Raw genomic sequence first — 18,221 nt, 5'->3', positions numbered from 1 at the left:
TTGTCCAAGTCCCTCAGTCAGGACATGACTCCGAGGCCAGCTGCATTGCTCCATGATACTTCTCTGTGATGGTTTGAATGGAATCAGTCCAATACTCTAAAGTGTAGGAACCAGGCAGCCAGACTTGTAGGTGAGGATTTGTGGAGGGGAGGGGGAAAGCAGAGGTTTGGTGGACCAGCCCCCTCCACTCAGTCCCCCTCAGGCTATGTACACCACAATTCTTTAACTGCCCTGATGACATAGCATTTTCTTAAATCTCAAAAAGGAGTTAAGCTTAATCATAGCAATCATAGAGTCTTTGTATAAAGAAAAAAATTGTATTTTTATTTCAAATTCTGTGAAAAGAAAGAAAAAAGATTTTTACAGATCAAATTAGTCATTTTGTTCTTAGTCATTTTCTGGTGGTGTTTAGCTGGCTATATTGAGAAAGTGAATTTTGGAATTTCATAATGACTATTCTTCCCAGACTCAAGACTTAAGTATTTGGTGCCCTTGTATAAAGCATGTCTCTTTAAACCCAGTTCACATGTAAAAAGATCCTTTATTAAGAATTATATTCACTTTCTCAAAAGAACATGACATTCCCCCAAACTACAAATTTGGATTCTATACCCAAAGTAGCTAATTCATCATAAGCTCCCATCAGGCAGAGTAGAAAATGAAGAAAGAATGCAGTCAAACCTCAAAACAGTGATATCTTTTAAAGAAACCAAGAGATTCTCACTCCTTCCTGTGAGCTGCCACTAGCAAGGATTGCTTGGTAAGCTGTTGGCAAGAGAAGAAGCCTCTTGTGTTACACTTCAGACACATTACATTCATTTGTGTATATTACAAATGCACCACTATCCATTCATATATTGAACTAATATTTATCAAGTGTCTTGCTCTTCAGTCAAAAACTAGCAGGGTGGTTTAATAAGTTTCTTGAAGGATTTTTATTTCAATATACTTTTATAGCATATGAGAAACATAAATTAACATTTGCATTGTAAGTAATTTTCAAAGAGAATATGTTGACATAAAAATAAATGCAAAACAATAAATGACTGTCCCTTTTCATAGGGCCTTGAATTGTTGGATTGCACATGGGGAGGGAAGTGGCTGATTGTAATGTTATTGTAACGTATGTGTGTCTGTGAAGGTATGTTAAGCATTTTTCTGTCTTGTGTTCATCCACAGCCGTGATTAGTGCCCATCCCATCCATTCCCTCGATAACCCTCACCATCATTTCCACTCCAGCAGCCTCGCCTCTCCGACCCGCAGCCATCTCCACCTTCAGGGCAGCCCATGGCCCATTGGCACATCCTTGTCCCATTCAGACAGGGCTAATTCTACAGGTGAGAGACGAGTATGAAGGACCAGTGAGAATTTGTCCACAAAGAATTGGGGGAAATGAAATGCTCAAGAATTTACACAAGTCCCAGTTTAGTTGTGGGGTTGGGGAGCTTTCTCCACCCTTCAGCTGTAGCTAAGTAGGTTCCCTGCTATAATTTAGGATTTCCCTAAACTGTTTCTCTTTTGTCTCTAAAATTCACCTCCAGCCTTTCTCTCCTGTTTTGAGTGTTCATTGTAAGGTATGTGATTTTAATGAATAACCTCATTTTTGTAAGGTCATAAACTTGCATCTGTATTCAGTAGTTTCTCCATTGTTTACTTCTCTTTTAAGTCTATGAAAACTTGGAAGGAAAGAACACACTCAATAGTTACCTGATACTTACAAATTGGGGGGGTCTTTCCTGTGGGTAATTGTAATATTGGGTTAGTAGCATAATGAACATAGTAAACTGTGTCTTCCTCAGAATTCAGTTCAGTTCTTGAAGTTATGTTGTCGTCCATGGGGTTGCCAGGCAGGGGCACCAGGCAGCAGTCTTGGCAGTGGCTGTGAGGACGCTCTCTCCTGGACCTTCCGGTCTTCAGCTTGTTTTTGTGTTGAGTGATAAAGCTCTGGCACTGGGCTGATGTGAGAGGGAAAGTGCAGACTCTGAGCCACAGAGCCTTGCCTCGTTTACTCACAGTGTCTCAGCTTGGACAAGCAGTCATTGCTTCCCAGGTGCCAGGCACTGTGCTAAAAGAGAACCCGCTCTGATGAGGCAGCAAGGACATAAGTTAGGCCAGGGATACGTGCTGAGTGCAGCAAGGAAGAGTGGACAGCAGCTGAAAGGTCACCGTGCTCCCTTCGTAACTGGGCCTCTTCCCCTGCCCTCATTGGAAACCCCCTTAGTGTGTGTCATGACAAGGTAAGGTTTTAACAATGGCAGGAGGAATAGAATTCAGTAAAATCTGAAAGAAATTGTTTGTTTTCAAAAGGATTCTTTACTCTAGAAGCCATTTTTAAAGTGGCAGCTCTTTAAATAACAGACACAGTAGCTTTCAGAGGCAAAAGAAAGTAAATGGTAGGGTAGGAGCTAGTGGAGATCAGCTACAAAATTATGAGAAAGTGAGTGAAATAGAAGTTTTGAGGTACAAAAATTCACTTGACATACTTTTCACAATTGCATTCTTCTTTCTAGGACTTATGCTTATGCATCCATCAATAGGGTTTTCTGTCCCTGATTTGCCAACCTTATATAAGAAGGAATTTACTGAATATTACGTTATAGTCGATTTCTGAAACTTTTTTTTTTTTTACCATAACCCCCAAATCAAAAGGTCTCCTAGGAGGAGGGGCCTACAAGTCTATCTTATCCAGCAGCATTCAGCTTGTGCTTTCTGGAGGGCAGCCATGAAAAGGAGCCCTCCCACTCTCCCATGCTCAGGAGCATGTTTCTTGGCATTTTCTGCCCAGGCTAGTCATGCTGACCTCTGAAGATAAGCAGGACAAATCTGGTCCCTTTCACACAGGTCATCTTTTCTTCTCCAACCTGAGCATGTCCTTGGTTCCCTCAGTGGATGAACTGGAAACGCTTTAACCTCCCCTTGTCCTCCAAATACTTCATCATCAGCCACCTTCTCAAGAGCTGAAAAAAATTATGCTACATGGGACTGGATTAAGGGAAAGGCAGAGGAAGGGGACAGGCATTTGTAAGTGCCTCTTCTGTACTGGGAATTGAGCTGAGCTCTTTACAAATAACTCATTAATTCTTATTACGACTGGAGAAGTGGGTGCTTTTTACACTTGAGGAAAGTGAGGTAAACCTAAGTGACTTGGCCAAGGTCACAAAATAGGGATATGTGCTGAGTGCAGCAAGGAAGAGTGGACAGCAGCTGAAAGGTCACCGTGCTCCCTTAGTCCTTCCCAGCTTTGTGGGGGAAGGTCCCCAGATTTTATGAATATTCTGTCTGTATCACTCTCTAAGTCCCTGTCAAAATCCTCTTTTGGGATGACTGGAGTTTTCAGACTAGTATATAAAGTTAAATCAAGAGACCTTTATTTGAGTGATTTGAAACTTGAGATGTAAAGGGATATCAGGGTTGGAAGCACAGAAGGAAAACAGGGACAGCAAGGGAAGGATACAACCAGAAGCGTGACTAGCCTGGGGTCCTCCACCAATAGATTAGAAAGCTGAGGACCACATGGTAGCTGTCTTCAGATATTGGAAGGAGGATGAGATTAGGGAGAAGGGAGGGCAATGGGAGTAGGTAGGTTTGATGTTGAGAAAAACAGGCTAACAATTTGAGCCACCCCAGATTTGGCTGGTCTGAGGTTCCTCAGCTGGCCTCCTCCTCTGAGCCCCCTTCACTAAATGTCTTCAAACCAAAGGAGATAGTTGATTCTACCAACTGCAGACTGGCCTCAACAACCTCTGAGCTCCTTTCCAGCTCCGTGGGTCTGTCTGGGGCCAGGAACAGAGCGGTCTTGTCCAGAACTCTTGGAGGTCGGCAACTATGACCATTATTTCTCCTGACACTAAAGTGAGGACGGGGGAGCCTGTAGGCACCTCAAGGATGCTTGGTGCGTAAAAATGGATAGAAGAGAGCACACAGAGGATCATCTAAGGCTGCAAACAATTAGGGAGAATTAAGAACCATTATCTTTTATATATCAGGAATATGGATCTGCAGGAGCCTAGGCTTTCCTTACCACTTTTTCCCCATTTACTTCAGAGTCCTTCAGAGAAATCCCTGTTTTCTTTCCGTAAGTTCTACATCCTTATGGTCCCTAAAGCAGAGACACTGCCCAAGACTCTGTCCTAGTTCTTTGCTCTTCTCTCAACACTTTTGTTCTTCCACAACCAGACCCCTCCTCGGCTTTTGTGACCACCTTTCAACTCCCCTTGGGCAGCACATCCCAGAGCAGGGACAGATGACTGCCCCGTCTCCTCTGATGCCGTTGGCTCTCCCCCATTGCTGCTGCCTGCCGGGCACCCTGACCCGGGCGCCTGGTGCTCCTCTCAAACTCAGCCCATCCAACGGGAAATAAGGCTGAGCTGCCATACCATGCTCCCTGTCCAACTCCCTCCTCTCCTTTGGCCGTGCCGCCCTCCTTTCACTCGGGCCTCAGCCGGCTCCTTTGCACTCCCCCTGCTGCCGCCCTGCCTGGGGTTCCCCATTCCCGTGGGCAGCCCCCTTGGGACTCCCTAAGCCCACCTTTCCTGCCCATTGCACGTGCCCTGCTGCTTCTCCACTCTCACGTTGCCTGCCTCGGCCCAGCCTTTCTCAGCTCCGAGCTCGCTGTCTCTTCTTCCCTAGAACCTGCCTTGCGCCTCCCAACCCCGAGGAATCCTCCCTGTTGTGAATGTTCCATCTTGTGTCGTCCTGCTGCGGCCTGTGTCGTATTTATCTGTGGCTCGGCTCTGTGCGCCCCCTCCCAGGAAGGGCACGGGCTCCTTCCCAGGAGAGAGTGGAGCTTGTTTCACCCAGTGTCTCTGGCACCTCTTTGTAGCGCCTTGTGGAGCACAGGGACACTTCGTAAGGGATTGTTGGATTGAACTTATAAGACATTGGTGAAACAGAAGAAATAGTAGGAATGGATCTTCATGCTGCTGGGGTTGTTTTAGAACAGCTCACCATTAACCCCACCCTTGTTGGGAAAAGTGGCAGCCCAAATGGTTTGACTCACCCTGGCGTTAGAAGGGACCCAAAGGCTGAGCTCAGACATCTTCTTGGGCTCAAGAACTGCTAATGGTTTGGGGTTTTTTCCCTTTTTTGCCTGCAGAATCAGTTCGGAATACCCCCAGCACCGACACCTTACCTGCTTCCTCATCTCAGACGTGCTGCACTGACCATCCGGATCCCGAGGGAGCCACCAGCTCTTCCTATTTGTCCAGTGCCCAGGAAGAAGGCTCTGGCCCCACCCTTCCTACGGCCCATGTCCGCCCCTCGCACCCGCTGAAGAGCTTCGCTGTGCCAGCAGTCCCATCCCCAGGGCCCGCCACCTATGACCCCGCCTTACCAAGCACACCTCTGCTGTCCCAGCAAGGTAAGGGGCCAGAACAGACAGGGAGGGAGGAGAGGAGCACCATGGAGAGGAAACCACCTCTCCCTCTCCTTCTCCCTCTCCCTCTCCCTCTCCTTCTACCTTTCCCTCTCCCTCTCCCTCTCCCTTTCTCTCTGTCTCTCTCTTGCTCTCTATGTCTCTGTCTCTCTCTCTCTCTGTCTGTCTCTCTCTTTCTCTCTGTCTCTGTGTGTCTCTCTCTTCGTCTTTTTCTGTCTCTGTCTCTCTCTTGCTCTCTCTCTTGCTCTTTCTCTGTGTCTGTCTGTCTGTCTCTCTTTCTCTCTGTCTCTGTGTGTCTCTCTTTCCTTCTCTCTTTCTCTGTCTCTCTCTGTCTCTCTGTGTCTCTCTCTCTGTCTCTCTCTCTCTCTCTCTCTCTCTCTCTCTCTCACACACACACACACACACACACACACACACTTACTTGGGGGGGGCAGTGATTTTTACCACAAAATCAGTTCCCATGAACTCCCAGACCCATTTCTGGTATTTAGCTCTGCCCCCCTCTCTCCTGGTTCTGGTGCTTCAGGGGGCTCCCATCTGAGCAAAGGGAACCACTGGAGGCAGAGGCTGTGGCCAAGCACTTTCTTGACAGTGCAAACGTTCTTTCTCAGCTCCTAACCATCACCTTCACTCAGTGAAGACAGCGTCGATCGGGACGTTGGGGAGAAGCCGGCCTCCTATGCCTGTGATTGTTCCCAGTGCCCCTGATGTGCAGGAGACCACCAGGATGCTGGACGACTCAGAGAGTGTAAGTGACTTGCCTTCAAAGGGGGCAGTCTTGCCACTTGGTATCATGACCACTGACAGTCTAAGAGGGTGGAATCTGGGGGGGGGGGGCTCATGCTGCCCAGACACTAGGGGTCCATGGCTGCAGTTTGGGCTGAGCTGGTGGTCCAGCAGCTGGCACAGACACACTGTCCATTATCTCCCTCTTGCTGCCTGCTTCCCCTTTGGTCTTCATGGGATCATCTGGGTCATCCCCATTCATTCTGCAGTCTGAATTTGCATCCCTCAGTGACCAAAGGGGGGGGGGATGTGCCTGAGTTTGGGGCTCACAGGAAGGAAGGGAACCTGAGGACTAAAGTGCCAGGGGCTGTGTTCTGCTTGGCAGGGAGTCTCTGCTGCTCTCCTCCGGGCGTTCCTTAAGGCAAGAATGTCAAAGCACAGGCCACTAAGGGTGCACCATCTGGACTGTCTGGCAGAAATAAATGGCCCCAGGGGGCTGGGTAGTGCAGTGGGTAACGCCCTAGCCCTGGAGTTCAGATCCAGCCTCAGATACCTGACATGTATTAGCCCAGTGACCTGGGCAAGTCACTTAACCCTGATTGCCTCACATGAAAATAAAATAGGATAAATGACCCCAGAATGGTTCTCAACCTTAGAGCTTTAGGGTTGTGATTGCCAGTGGTTGTTGAAAATCCACAGCATGTGAGGAAACGCCAGTCGATCCGTCAGTCAGCCAACAAGCATTTACTGCAGCCCCTGCTGTGTGCCGGGCTCTGTTCCAGGGAGACAGCAATGAAATTGTCCCTGACTCCAAAGAACTTACGTTCTGTAGGGGAGAGTGTGAGTGTGTAGAAATAAATACGTGCACAGGGAATACAAGGTGATTTTGAGGAGGGGGAGACCTGGGAGCCAGGGGAGACCCTTGGACAGAGGTAGAGGTGAGAAAGACATGATTCTCAGAGACAGCAGCTGGGGGGGGGGAGACAACTGAGGAGCCTCAGGGAGGCGGCTGTGATCGAGCAGGAGAGGATGGGAAGGGGACTAGTGGAGGCCATGAGAGGACCCTGTCACAAGGGTTTTGTGCTGCTTCTGAGAGCAAACAAGGACGTGGCTGGAGTTTGAGAAGGGAAGGGGCAGCTGAGGAGGAATTGGGGGGGGGCATGCAGAGGGGAGGGGTGAGACTGGGGAGAGCGGGTACACTGGGTGGGATGCACTGCCTAAGGGCTGGGAGGGTGAGAACAAATGTGGCTGCCTAGGAAGGGGATGGGGCCTTTGGCAGAAAGCTTCTGAGTTTTGTCTGCTTTTGCTAATGGGTTCGGTTTGGGGAGGCCCACGGGACATGCTGCAGGGGCAGCTAGGGGGCACCACAGTGCATGGAGTGCGGGCTTGGAGCCCAGCTGGACGGGGAGTCAGGAATACTCACCTTCAGACGGGGTGGCCCTGGGCAGGTCGCTTCACTGTGCCTGCCTCAGTTTCCTCATCTGTAAAATGAGCTGGAGGAGGGAATAGCCGACCTCTCCAGCACCTTTGCCAGAAAGGACCCTAAATGGGGTCACAGAGAGCCAGACGTGACCAAAACGTCAGGACCTGGTGTGGGAAGCGTCCCAAGCGGGTGTGAGCCTGGAGCTCAGGAGAGGGACCAGGGGGCTGGAGAGAGCACTCCTTCCTGCCCAGCCCTAGACGAGGGGCTGATGCGGGCACGCCACGGGGGCTCTGCATTAGGGCTCTAAGGGAGCGGGCCGCTTCCAGCCCCTCCTTACAGGCAAGGGAGGCAGCCGGGGCTGAGAGGGCGGATCAGGGCCTGCCCTGCTCAGCCGCCGGGGTGTCGGCGGCTGGGACTTCCAAGGGGCGCTCCTGGGCCCCCCAGCTGAGGATGGGCTCCGGGGCGGCAGCGCTCATGGCCTTGTCAGCTGCTAGAACTGTGCCCGGGACACATCAGGAATGCTGAGCCTTGGATGTGGCTGCGGGGCCGGGGTTATAAGGGGGGGCCGAGCACAGGATCTGCATGGAGTTTTCCCCGCCCTCTGCCGAGGCAGCATGGGGAGGGGGAGGCTTAGGGGCCTGAGCCGCTGCAGGCGGAACGCCCGGGCCTGTTGGGGCCGCTTCATCTGCGGCACTTGAGGGATGCTCGAAAGCACTGTTGATGGGAGAAGACGTCCGCAGTGAGGGCTTTGTGGCCAGCTTATGGTGACCGGAGAAAGGACGGGGGAAGGGCATGGCCGGGGCTGGGCGGCCTGCGGCCCCTCGCCCTGAGCACCCCCGGGTGTGCGCGCCCAGATGAGGCGGGCTTCCTCAGGGCGCTCGGAGCAGGGTAGGGGGGCTCCTCCGGCATGAATGGCTTCCGTTGCTTGTCCGCGGATTCTTAACAGTTTAATAAAACTTTTTTTTACAAAATAATCATGCAGTGAGACCGTATCAATAAAAGCTCAGAAAGGGAGAATGCGTGTGGAAGCCGCGGCAGGGCACTGCCGGCCGGGGGGAGACTCCCCGCGGCCCCAGGCGGCCCCACTGCCCCTGCCAGCCCGGAGTCCGCCCCCGGGCACGCGGGGGGCCGCTGTGGTCTGGTCTCCCCAGGCCTCAGCAATTTCTTTTCTGCGGGGACAGTCGGGGTTCCGTGGCGGGGGTCACACAGCCGGGAACGGGTCCGAGTCTGAGGCTCCGCCCCTGCCCCGCCCAGCCCCCTCCCCATTTCCTTCAGAGGGTCACCAAGCCCCGGGCCGTGCCCTGGCGCTGCCGCTCTCCTTGCCCCGCAGCCAGCCCGGCGCTGGCCGCCCCTCCCCCCCTTCCGCCGCCCCTCCCCCCTTCCGCCTCCCCGGGTTCTGGCCGAGGCCGGGCCGGCCGCCCTCCTTCCCAGGGAGACCCTCCCTCCCACGGGGCCTCGGGCCCAAGTCTCCAACTTGCTGCTCCTTCCTCCCGCTGCGGCTCCCGCCCTGACCCGTGCTCCCTCCCCCCACCAACCGAACTCCCCCTCCCCCTCCCCTCTGTCTTGTCCGATGCCCGGCGGCTTCCTTCAGTCCAAGCGCCCGCCCCGCCCCCGCCCCGCCCCCGCCCCTCTGTAGCATTGTTCTTCCCAGTCCGGCAGAGGCGGTGTCGGCACCGAGGGCGGTGTCGGCGCTGAGGGGCGTGTTCGGCGCCCGAGGGGCGGTGTCGGCGCTGGGGCGGTGTCGGCGCTCGGGGCAGGGCGGGCCCGCCTCGGGGCGAGGCTGCGCCCTGACCCGCCGCCCTTTTCCCCAGAGCTACGAGCCGGACGAGCTGACCAAAGAGATGGCCCACCTGGAAGGACTCATGAAGGACCTTAACGCCATCACCACGGCGTGAGCGCCCGCGCGGGACCGGACTCCTCGCCCGCCCCCGGAGCCGGGGACTCGGCCTTGGAAAGGAGGAACTGTACAGAGTGAGAGAGGACGGCCGGGCGTCCGCCACGGGGCAGGGCGTCCGCTGAGGGCGCCCGGCTCGGCGCGGCGGGGCAGACCGGGCCCTCTGCCCCGAGGCCGCCCGCAGCGGCAGCGCCATTCGCAGGCGCCCAGGGCCAGGTCAGCGGAGATGCGCCGGCGCCCGAGGCCTTAGATCAGAGTGTCGGACATGGGCGTTGGCGTACAACTCGCCTGTTTCGTATTTTGTTTTATGTTTGTTTAAGGGAGCCTTCCTGTAATCCCAAAGGAAGAGCAGCGAGTGCCGTCCCCGGCCCGGCCTCTGCTCGCCTCTGTGTGTGGGAACCCTGCCTGCGGCGCGGCCTGTCCCGGGCCCTGAGCCGCTCTTATTCCGAGGGCCCGCCCTCCGCCAGCGGCCGGGCCTCACGCGGGGCTGTTTGTAAGCTTTTCTATTATTGTTATTTTTTTATCATCATTATTAAAGGCCTGACTTTCTCCTCTCATCCCCGCGAGATTACAGATCTATTTGAATGCGATGTAACATTGACAGGTTTGTCACTTTTGTGCAGCTTCAGTGTGGGGGGGGATGGGGAGGGCGGGGGGCAGTGAAGGGCATGGAAGGGCCGCGGAAGGCCCCAGGGTTGTCTCAGTCTGTGTCCTCTCTTCCAGAGTCCTGCAGGAATCGGAAGCATTTTTTTTAATGTTCTTCCTTGTCACATCCCAGCCTCTGTTGCTTTAATTTGCAGTCAGTCTCATTCGAATTTGGTTAAGAAATGCTCTTCGCACGTGGCGGGCCTTGGAATAAAGGCAGCTTGGCCACAGAGATCCCTCGTGCTTAATGCCTCTTTCCTCAGCCAAGAGCTCCTCGTGAGGAATTAGTTGGAGCTCCAGGGGCTGCATTTCCAAGCTGGGAAAGTTTTGCTGCAAGATTTGACGGCGGATTTCTAGAAGTGTCCTAGATGACATCTCCAAGATGAAGGTCAGCATAGCCGTCCAGCTTTTCGCCAGCAATGCTGATTTTTAATTATCTTTCAGATAGAAAGGGAGCAAGACCTCAAAGCATAGAGCCCGCGCCTCTTACCCCAGGCTGCTTGCAACAACTTCAAGGTCCCTGAAGAAGCCAGAGCTTAAACCACCTGCAGAGCGAGATAAGTTTGGGGATCCAAGTCTTACCCTTCTGCTCTTGAGGCCGAGGAAAGGAGAGCCTGATGGAGCAGTCAGCCTGGTAGAATTTCCTCCTCTCCTATTACCCGTTTCTAAGTTCCCCTTAACCAGCCTTTAGCCAGAACCAGAGAAAAGAAGTCTCCCTGAAAATTGAAGTTTCTCATGAAACATCCGTGTCAGCTGTGTTGTAATCTTTTGTTGCAAGGAAAACAAAGACATAGAAGTTTCCACGAAGAATGAACTTGGAAATCAGATTCTGAGTGAGGTCGTGCTTCCTCAGTGTCTTGAGTGAAGGGGTGAAGAGGTCTATCTAGCGGCTTGCTCCCCAAGTAGGGGCCGATTCCAGCCACGCTCTGCTCTCTGACCCTCACCGGCATGCTTCAGCAGCTGAGGGTTCTCGGATCGGTAGGAATGAGGGCAGTGGACTCACTTGTGCCCTGTAACTAACCAATGGCCTGCCGTGGGAGAGGACGACCAGCCATCAAGTCAGCCAGTGAGGGCGGCACCCACTAATCAGCCCACCAACCCGCTTGGCTTGGGTTTTAAACTTCCTTGTAAAAAAGATTTTTTCCTCATTTTCTGGATTTTTTGTGCACTTTTCTAAATGATGAACTCTTTATTATCCTGAGGCAATGAAAAGTACAGCATTGGAACCCCCGTCTCTGGACCAGCTGATCCCACATTCCATCGACAGTATTCAGGAATATCGATAAGCTAGAAGGTTGAAAATAACATCTAGCCCTCTCTTTGCTCCAGTGAGGGTGGACGAGGGTGATAGTGTTTACCTTGCAGATGTCTTAACTTTTTGCCCAAAGAAATGTACACCCAGGATTCTAAAATGGTGGCTCTGTGAATATTGCTGCACTGTTGTAACATCCCTGGGGATTAATACTGCCATGAAATTGGGAAGGGGGCCAAGGTGGGATGTATTTTTCAATGATGGCTTATTTTTAAACAACTGTTCAAAGTTGGTTTTTTTTAAAGGTTAAACAAGAAAACGAAAAATGTTTTATTCTAGTTAGCGTATATTCTGTATTACACTTTTTTCACCATTTAATACATTTTCTTACATTATCCTGTGATTTTGAACCTGAAACATTGTATATGCTCTAGGGTGATGGTTAAGCTGTGGAATAACAGCTTTCTTCATAACAATTTGAAGCAAATCTGTATATTGATTTATTAATCTGATATAGGAGAAGCTGAAGGACTATGTAGAATTCTTCCTTTCTGTACACATTTTTCTTTTCTTTCTCCCCCCTCCCCAGCTTTTCTGTAGTATATGCTGTATACTCCATGGCCTTTTAAAAAACAATTTCATGTTTATTATTTAGTATTGGAAATCCAATACACTTTTTTTATTCAATCAAATTCTAGTCTGGTCAGAAAGTTTGTTCTTTTTGAAAATTTTTCTCTTTCTTCTTAAAAAAAAAAAAAAAAAAGCTGATGTGTCACTATTAGTAGATACCTATTTATATTTGTTCTTGCTTCAAAATCTACCTATCTTCATATAACCAGAGCTGGAAGGGACACCAGAGGTCGTCCAGTTTCAACCTGCTTGTTTCACAGATGAGGAGACAGACCAGAGGTCACAGGCAATCAGTGGGAAAGCCAGGAGCTGACCCTACATCCATCCCATGACCCCAGATCCAGCGTTCTCTTGTGAGTCACACTCTCTCAAAGTGCTGGTGCTAGAATGCTTCCTTAAGCTCTACTTCTCTACGCTTTAGAAAAGGAGCAACCCAAGTCAGCTCTTGCTAGAGCGAACCATGAACTCTGTCTCTCTTTATGTAAGAGATGAGAACCACCAGAAGGAAGCAGCCCGTCAAAAGTGGGACACACTGATGGGACTCAGCAGAACTGATTTCATCATTGTTCCTTAAGTGAGTAAAAGCATGTAGCTTTTGAGCTGTTTCCCAGTGGGGATGTTTGTCCAGAGGCTGAAGCTGTCCAGTCCTCTGAGTGGCAGGTGTTTGATGCCGGCTTCATCCAGAGCCCCATGCCAGACACAACCCCTCTGTTGAGGGACAGCCGACAGATTCTGCCCAAGAATCTGAGCATCTCCCCACCCGAGTCTGAAAGATGTGAGCTGCGTGGGAAGGGCACAAAGGCGGAGCTGGTGCTTCTGGGCCCACAGACCGAGCCAAGGAGACGCTGACTCCCAGGGGAGCACCGAGAGCACCAGGAGCTCTCCTTCCTGACTATTTGTCCGGCCCACCACAAGAGGGCAGCCTTGACCATCCGTGTGCCTCTGGGAGACTGAGAGAAGGGAAGGACGGAGAGGTTTGGTTAGATCTCATCAGACTTCACTGTGACCCCGGATTAGTGGCCTTGAGCTGCCACACCCAGAGCGCTTACCTCTGCCATCCTGCCTTCATTTCTTGCTCTTTGCATTATTTTCAGTCATGAACACAAGTAGCCCCTAAACCAGCAGCCAGCCCGTTACACCTTTTGAATTTAACCCTAGCCGGCACTGGCTGGTGACGCTTCCCTGCACTCCCTGAAATGTGGAATAGAGCCTGGAGGAGAATCCAGGGATCTGGGTTCGTGGCTTCCTGACACGTATTACTTAGGGATTTGGGCAAAATACACCCCTTTGGAAACCCACTTTATCTAACAAATAAAGAGCTAGGATTCCAGATCTAGGTCAACACTCCCCTCCTTTCCTTTAGTTTCAAGTGACCAGGAATTGACCCTCTCAAGATTAGTTCCCTAGATGTCCATTTCTACAGAAGTCCAGGTCCCTTCCTGAGTGAGCATCAGAGGGACAGGGTGAGATCAGTATAAATAGAACAAGTCCCCTAAAACAAAGTAAAGCCTGCGTTGGGTGGGTCAGAGTGGGATAATCCTGGACAGGGGCCAGGAGCATCATAGTGGGAACCCTGGAGCTGAGGCTAGGAAAGCTTGAAGTCTAGCGACCACAATGAGGAAGTTAGCCAGAAATGGAAGTCCATGTAACCAGGCGTATGCTCTGGCTGGAGCCAGTACTCTTCTGAGAAAAAGACCCAATAGGTAACGGGACAAAACCCACACACACAGGAGCTGTAATGGGGCTGCCATCACTGCCTTGCAATTCGTGCCTTTTAAAGCCCATTAGAAGCTGGGGCATCAGCATGGTTATCGCAAGCTCCCTGGCCAGACTGGAACAGGATGGACAGGAGTCCTGGGCTGTTCCAGGGCTTGAGTCAGTCTTCCACAGTAGAGTCCTGGGAACTGCATTATTAAGGCGATTGTTTGTTACTGTTTTCATTCAAGAACCAAAATGGAAATCCAGAGGAGGACACAGTTCCTAAGGGAAAGGAGGAAAACTTATGCCTGCAAAAGAACTAAAAAGATTGAAATTCTTTGGCCCAGGAAGGAAATTGCTCTGAAGGAACCTGACTGAAAATTTTAATGTATTGGATTTCAATCTAATCCAATAAGTTCAGTAAATATTTATTAAGTGTCTACTATATTCCAAGTACAAGAGATCCCAAAGAAACAAAAATCAGGCCCTGCCTGCCCTCAAGGAGTTTACAATCTAACTACATGTAAACAAATATGTACAAAGCAGAGATCCCTTTGTATTTTTTAAAAATACTAGAATTCAGGGGTTGTCTTTCATTTCGGACCTAAACTATGAAGGGTTTCTGTTTGATAATTAAGTCCTGCTCTTTAAGCTTCATTAAGGTATCCCTGAATCTCAGAATTGAAAGGAACCTTAGCAGCCATCTAGTACAACACATGCCTTATCTGAACAAGAATCCCTTTAGCATAAATCTGTCAAATGGCAAGCCCAGCCTGTACTCGAAAATAACTTCTTGAGTCAGCCCACTCCATTCTAGGATAACTCATGAGGAATTTCTTCCTTTCATCAAGTCTAAATGTGTTTCACAACTTCAAGAAAAACAAATCTTAATCCCGTTTTCATAATACTCTTTTAAATACTCAAAAGCTCCTATCATTTCTCTTCTTCAACAGAAGAAACCCTAGAATCGCAAAGACTATACCACCAGACCTCAACCATTGAATAAATTCTATCATGCTGGAAAAATGATGAACTCTGTATTAAGGATCTTCCAAGCTAAATTCTGAGAGGTCCCAGTGACTTTGTACCCACACCAAGGAAAACATAGCTGAAGTACCCTGTAAAGGCATCCATAAGACAACTGAGGTGACTGGAAAACCAAAAGAGATCAAGGACCTCGATACTATCTCAGAACCTTGATAAATCCATTATCCAAGAGAAGTTGGAGCTAGATAAATAAATTTAGAGGCTCATGGGCTAGCACAGTCAACAATTAAACAAAGGTCCTCTATTTCCAAAACCAAGAACTCTGCTGTAGAAAAGAGTTAGTGGTGGGGAAGAAGGATAAGAGAATGTTGTTCAAAAAAATTTCCATGCCAGAATGTCAAGCAAACTAAGTCAGTGCCTCTCTGAACTAAAGCACAGTAGAGATACAGAGCCATTGGAATTAGGTCAAAGGATTTCCATCTATATGATTAATTTACTCCTTGTAGGAACTTGCATATAGAATAATAAGCTAAAACTGCAATCCTTATTGTGTTCATTAATATAAATCAAGGATAGGAAATTTTGTCTCACTGATTCACCCTGACTCTTTCAATAGATAAATAAGCATATCCATAGGAAGAGACAGTGTTAGCAGTCTATTTAGACTTTCAAAGAGCCACACCAAAGGCTATTGTCTAAAATCTTCAGAATAATACTAAAGGAAAGATTGTTTTTTGTTTATTTTGGTTGGGAAAGTTTAGGAAACTAAAGTCAGAGAATTTCATAGAGAAACAGACCAATTTTCTGAATTAAAAAATATTTTTTGTAAATTCCCTGGGAGAGAAGAATTTTGGAAATAACATCATTTTTTTTTATCTAGAGAAAATTGTGGTATATCAACCCCTAGAATTTTGTGTAACATATGCTGAAATTTCAAGAAGGTTTATGGGAACTAGAGGAAATCTAGAGAAAGACACAGTTCCGAAGGGAAGGAAGAAAGGCTAATGACTGCAAAAGAACTAAAAAGATTGAATTTTTTTGGCCCAAGAAGACAAACACTCTGAAGGAACTTGATTGAAATTTATAATATGTTGGATTTCAACCCAATCCAATAAGTTCAGTAACTATCTATTAAGTGCCTACTATGATCCAAGCATTAAGAATCTGCAGAGAAACAAAAGTCAGTCCCTGCCCTCAAGGAGCTTACTATAACAATGTTCAAAAAGATAGATACAAAACAAACTGCAGTATAAGCAAGAAATAATGAAAAGAATTTAAAAATAATTAAAAGAAGGCACTGGAATTGGCTTGGGGAAAGTCTTCTGGAGAAGGTGGGATTTAGTGGAGGCTTGAAATCATGGAGATCAGTAGTTGGAGTGAAGGAGGGAGAGATTGCAGATGTGGCAGACAACCAGAGAAAATGCCCAGAACTAAGATGAAGTGGCTTGTTTGTGGAGGCCCATGTCCTGGGGAATAAGGTGTAAGAAGACTAGAAAGGGGGCTAGGTTGTAGAGGGCTTTGAATGCCAAGGATAGGATTTTGTATTTACTGCTGGTGGCAAAGGGAAGCCACTGATAAGGGAAAGTCATTTACCAAATCCTCAAATATTAAGATGGAGGTTGAGAATAGGAAAGGCTGTGCTTAAGAAAGTCCATGTGGGCAAGAACCTTGGTAATTCCATTATCCTAGAGAATTTAGAGATAAATAAATAAATTTAAAGGCTTAGGGACTAGCATGGTCAAAAATTAAAAGAACTCCTCTATTTCCAAAACCAAGACTTTTCCTCTGCTGTAGAAAAAGGTTAGTGTGGGGAAGAAGAATAAGAGAACATTGTTCAAAAAAGTTTTCATCAAATCGATGAATGACAAAAGTTATGAATATCCACTAATGAAAACATCCCTGGCTAATCTTTCAAGAGGATGTCAGAGAATCCAGCCAGACCCAACCACAATACGTCATACAAGGCCACTGATACCTAAAGGAGCCCAAGTTGCTTGAACCAACGTGGCCATTCTTATATACTTACAGAACAGGAGAAAAAGTGAAATCCCAAAGATGCTCAGTTCCTCTGAGCAATCAAATAGCAGGAGAGGGAAAGTGCAGGAAGCTCTATCTTGGGAGACTGAGATAAGGACAAATGTACTCTGTGACTGACAGGTATAAGATAATATGTTTGGAAAGGAAATCATTTGAACTTCACTAACAAGATGAGCAGCTTGATTCTCCCTGTGTCTGGAAACCGAACTAAGGGTATATAATGGTTTAATCCCATTAGCCTTCCTTAATGTACATACATGTCTGCAACAGCTCTATAAGGTAAGAGCATTGGGATTCCCATTTTGCACAAGACTCAGGTTAAATGACATAGGATCGTACCTTTACAAACTGAAAGACACACTGGATTTACCTATGGTAGCTTCTTTATTTTTCAGGTGCAGAAACCTGCACAAGCTCATCCAGATAGCAGAATGAATACGTGAACACCCCAAATCCCAAACCCTGCTGTTATCACACTTGCCAACTGTCAAACGTCCATAGACGATGTTCTTTCTCCTCCCAAACTTCACCACCTTTATCAATATGGCAAGCATTTACTAAATGTCTCCTATATGTCAGTGCTATGAGAAAAAGAGACAAACTTTAGAGTCCCTCCCTTCAGGGAGCTGATAGTTACCTCTCACCTAACAAACAAGCTACTGTCAGTCAACAAGTCTTTATTTACCGCTGCTGTGTCCAGCCCTGTGCTCCCCTCTGCTGCCTCTGGAGCTCGCAATTGAGTAGGAGAGGGGGCAAGAGGTGGCAGCAAGCTAAGACTTACTGTGTGAAAGTTTCCTTTACGACTATATCTATCTGCAGAACTTATGGTGCTTGGCACTTAGTAGGTGCTTAATATGGGATTTTTAAAAAATTGCTGTTAATTGATTTGCAACAAGACTGGATTTAACAAACTTTTGGAATTTGGAATTCAGTCTATAAATGATGTATCCGAGCTGGACCTGGAAGATTGAGAAGGAACTAGAGGGAAAGGGGACGTACATTTTAGGTGGAGGAACAACATGAGCAAAAATGGAATGTACCTGATGAACCAAGAGCAGTGAGGAGAGCATCCTGCCTAAGCTGGGGTAATCACATAGGAAAAGTAAATTAAGGAAGATCCTTTCATTTAATTTGGGTTTAATTCACAATTGTGAGGTTGTTGAGTCGTTTCAGCCGTGGTTGCCTCTCCATGTCCCCATTTGGGATTTTCTCGGCAAAGATACTGGCCCTTTCCTTGTCCAGCTCATCCTTTACATGAAGGTCACACAGTTACTAAGTGTCTGAGGTCGGATTTGATTCCTGATTCCAGGGCAGGTGCTCTACCCATCGCACTGCCCAGCTGTCCCTGTAGTCCCCTTAATTATAATCAGTCAAATCCCACTCAGGGTTAAAGAGTCAGTCCTCTGGCACTTGGGGACATCGTCGCTGGCATGTCTCAGTCACCGTCAGCTCACTCTCTTATGATCTGCAGCTATCCAAAGAACAGGCAAAAGGCAGGGGTTGCCCTTTGGGCTACAGCTACCACCAAGAAGTCCTCAGGGACTAGACATTTGA

General features: G+C 48.6%; 1 protein-coding gene and 1 long non-coding RNA gene across 11 annotated transcripts in view; both read left to right on the top strand.

Annotated features, from left to right (window-relative positions):
- Nucleotides 1-9,523, top strand: part of NEO1 (neogenin 1) — a 228,917-nt gene extending 219,394 nt beyond the window's left edge. For 4 of the 10 annotated variants that reach the window (XM_031956658.1, XM_031956656.1, XM_031956657.1 and 1 more), the window contains 4 exons: nt 1,180-1,338; nt 5,097-5,360; nt 5,987-6,123; nt 9,336-9,523. In XM_031956658.1, coding sequence (XP_031812518.1) covers nt 1,180-1,338; nt 5,097-5,360; nt 5,987-6,123; nt 9,336-9,419 — 644 coding nt within the window. In that variant the 3' untranslated portion in view covers nt 9,420-9,523. Of the gene's footprint in view, nt 1-1,179; nt 1,339-5,096; nt 5,361-5,986; nt 6,124-6,486; nt 7,050-9,335 lie in introns of those variants that run through there. The other 6 variants (XM_031956650.1, XM_031956653.1, XM_031956651.1 and 3 more) reach the window with 6 other exon arrangements.
- Nucleotides 9,524-9,654: 131 nt separating this feature from the next.
- LOC116421959 lies at nt 9,655-11,427 on the top strand. The gene is made up of 2 exons (XR_004232553.1): nt 9,655-10,022; nt 10,142-11,427. It is a non-coding gene; the product is annotated as an uncharacterized LOC116421959 (long non-coding RNA).
- The last annotated feature ends 6,794 nt before the right edge of the window (nt 11,428-18,221 follow it).

The sequence above is a fragment of the Sarcophilus harrisii genome, chromosome 2 (genome assembly GCF_902635505.1).
Source record: "Sarcophilus harrisii chromosome 2, mSarHar1.11, whole genome shotgun sequence".
Classification (NCBI taxonomy): Eukaryota; Metazoa; Chordata; class Mammalia; order Dasyuromorphia; family Dasyuridae; genus Sarcophilus; species Sarcophilus harrisii.
This window is presented reverse-complemented; position numbering and strand designations above follow the sequence as displayed.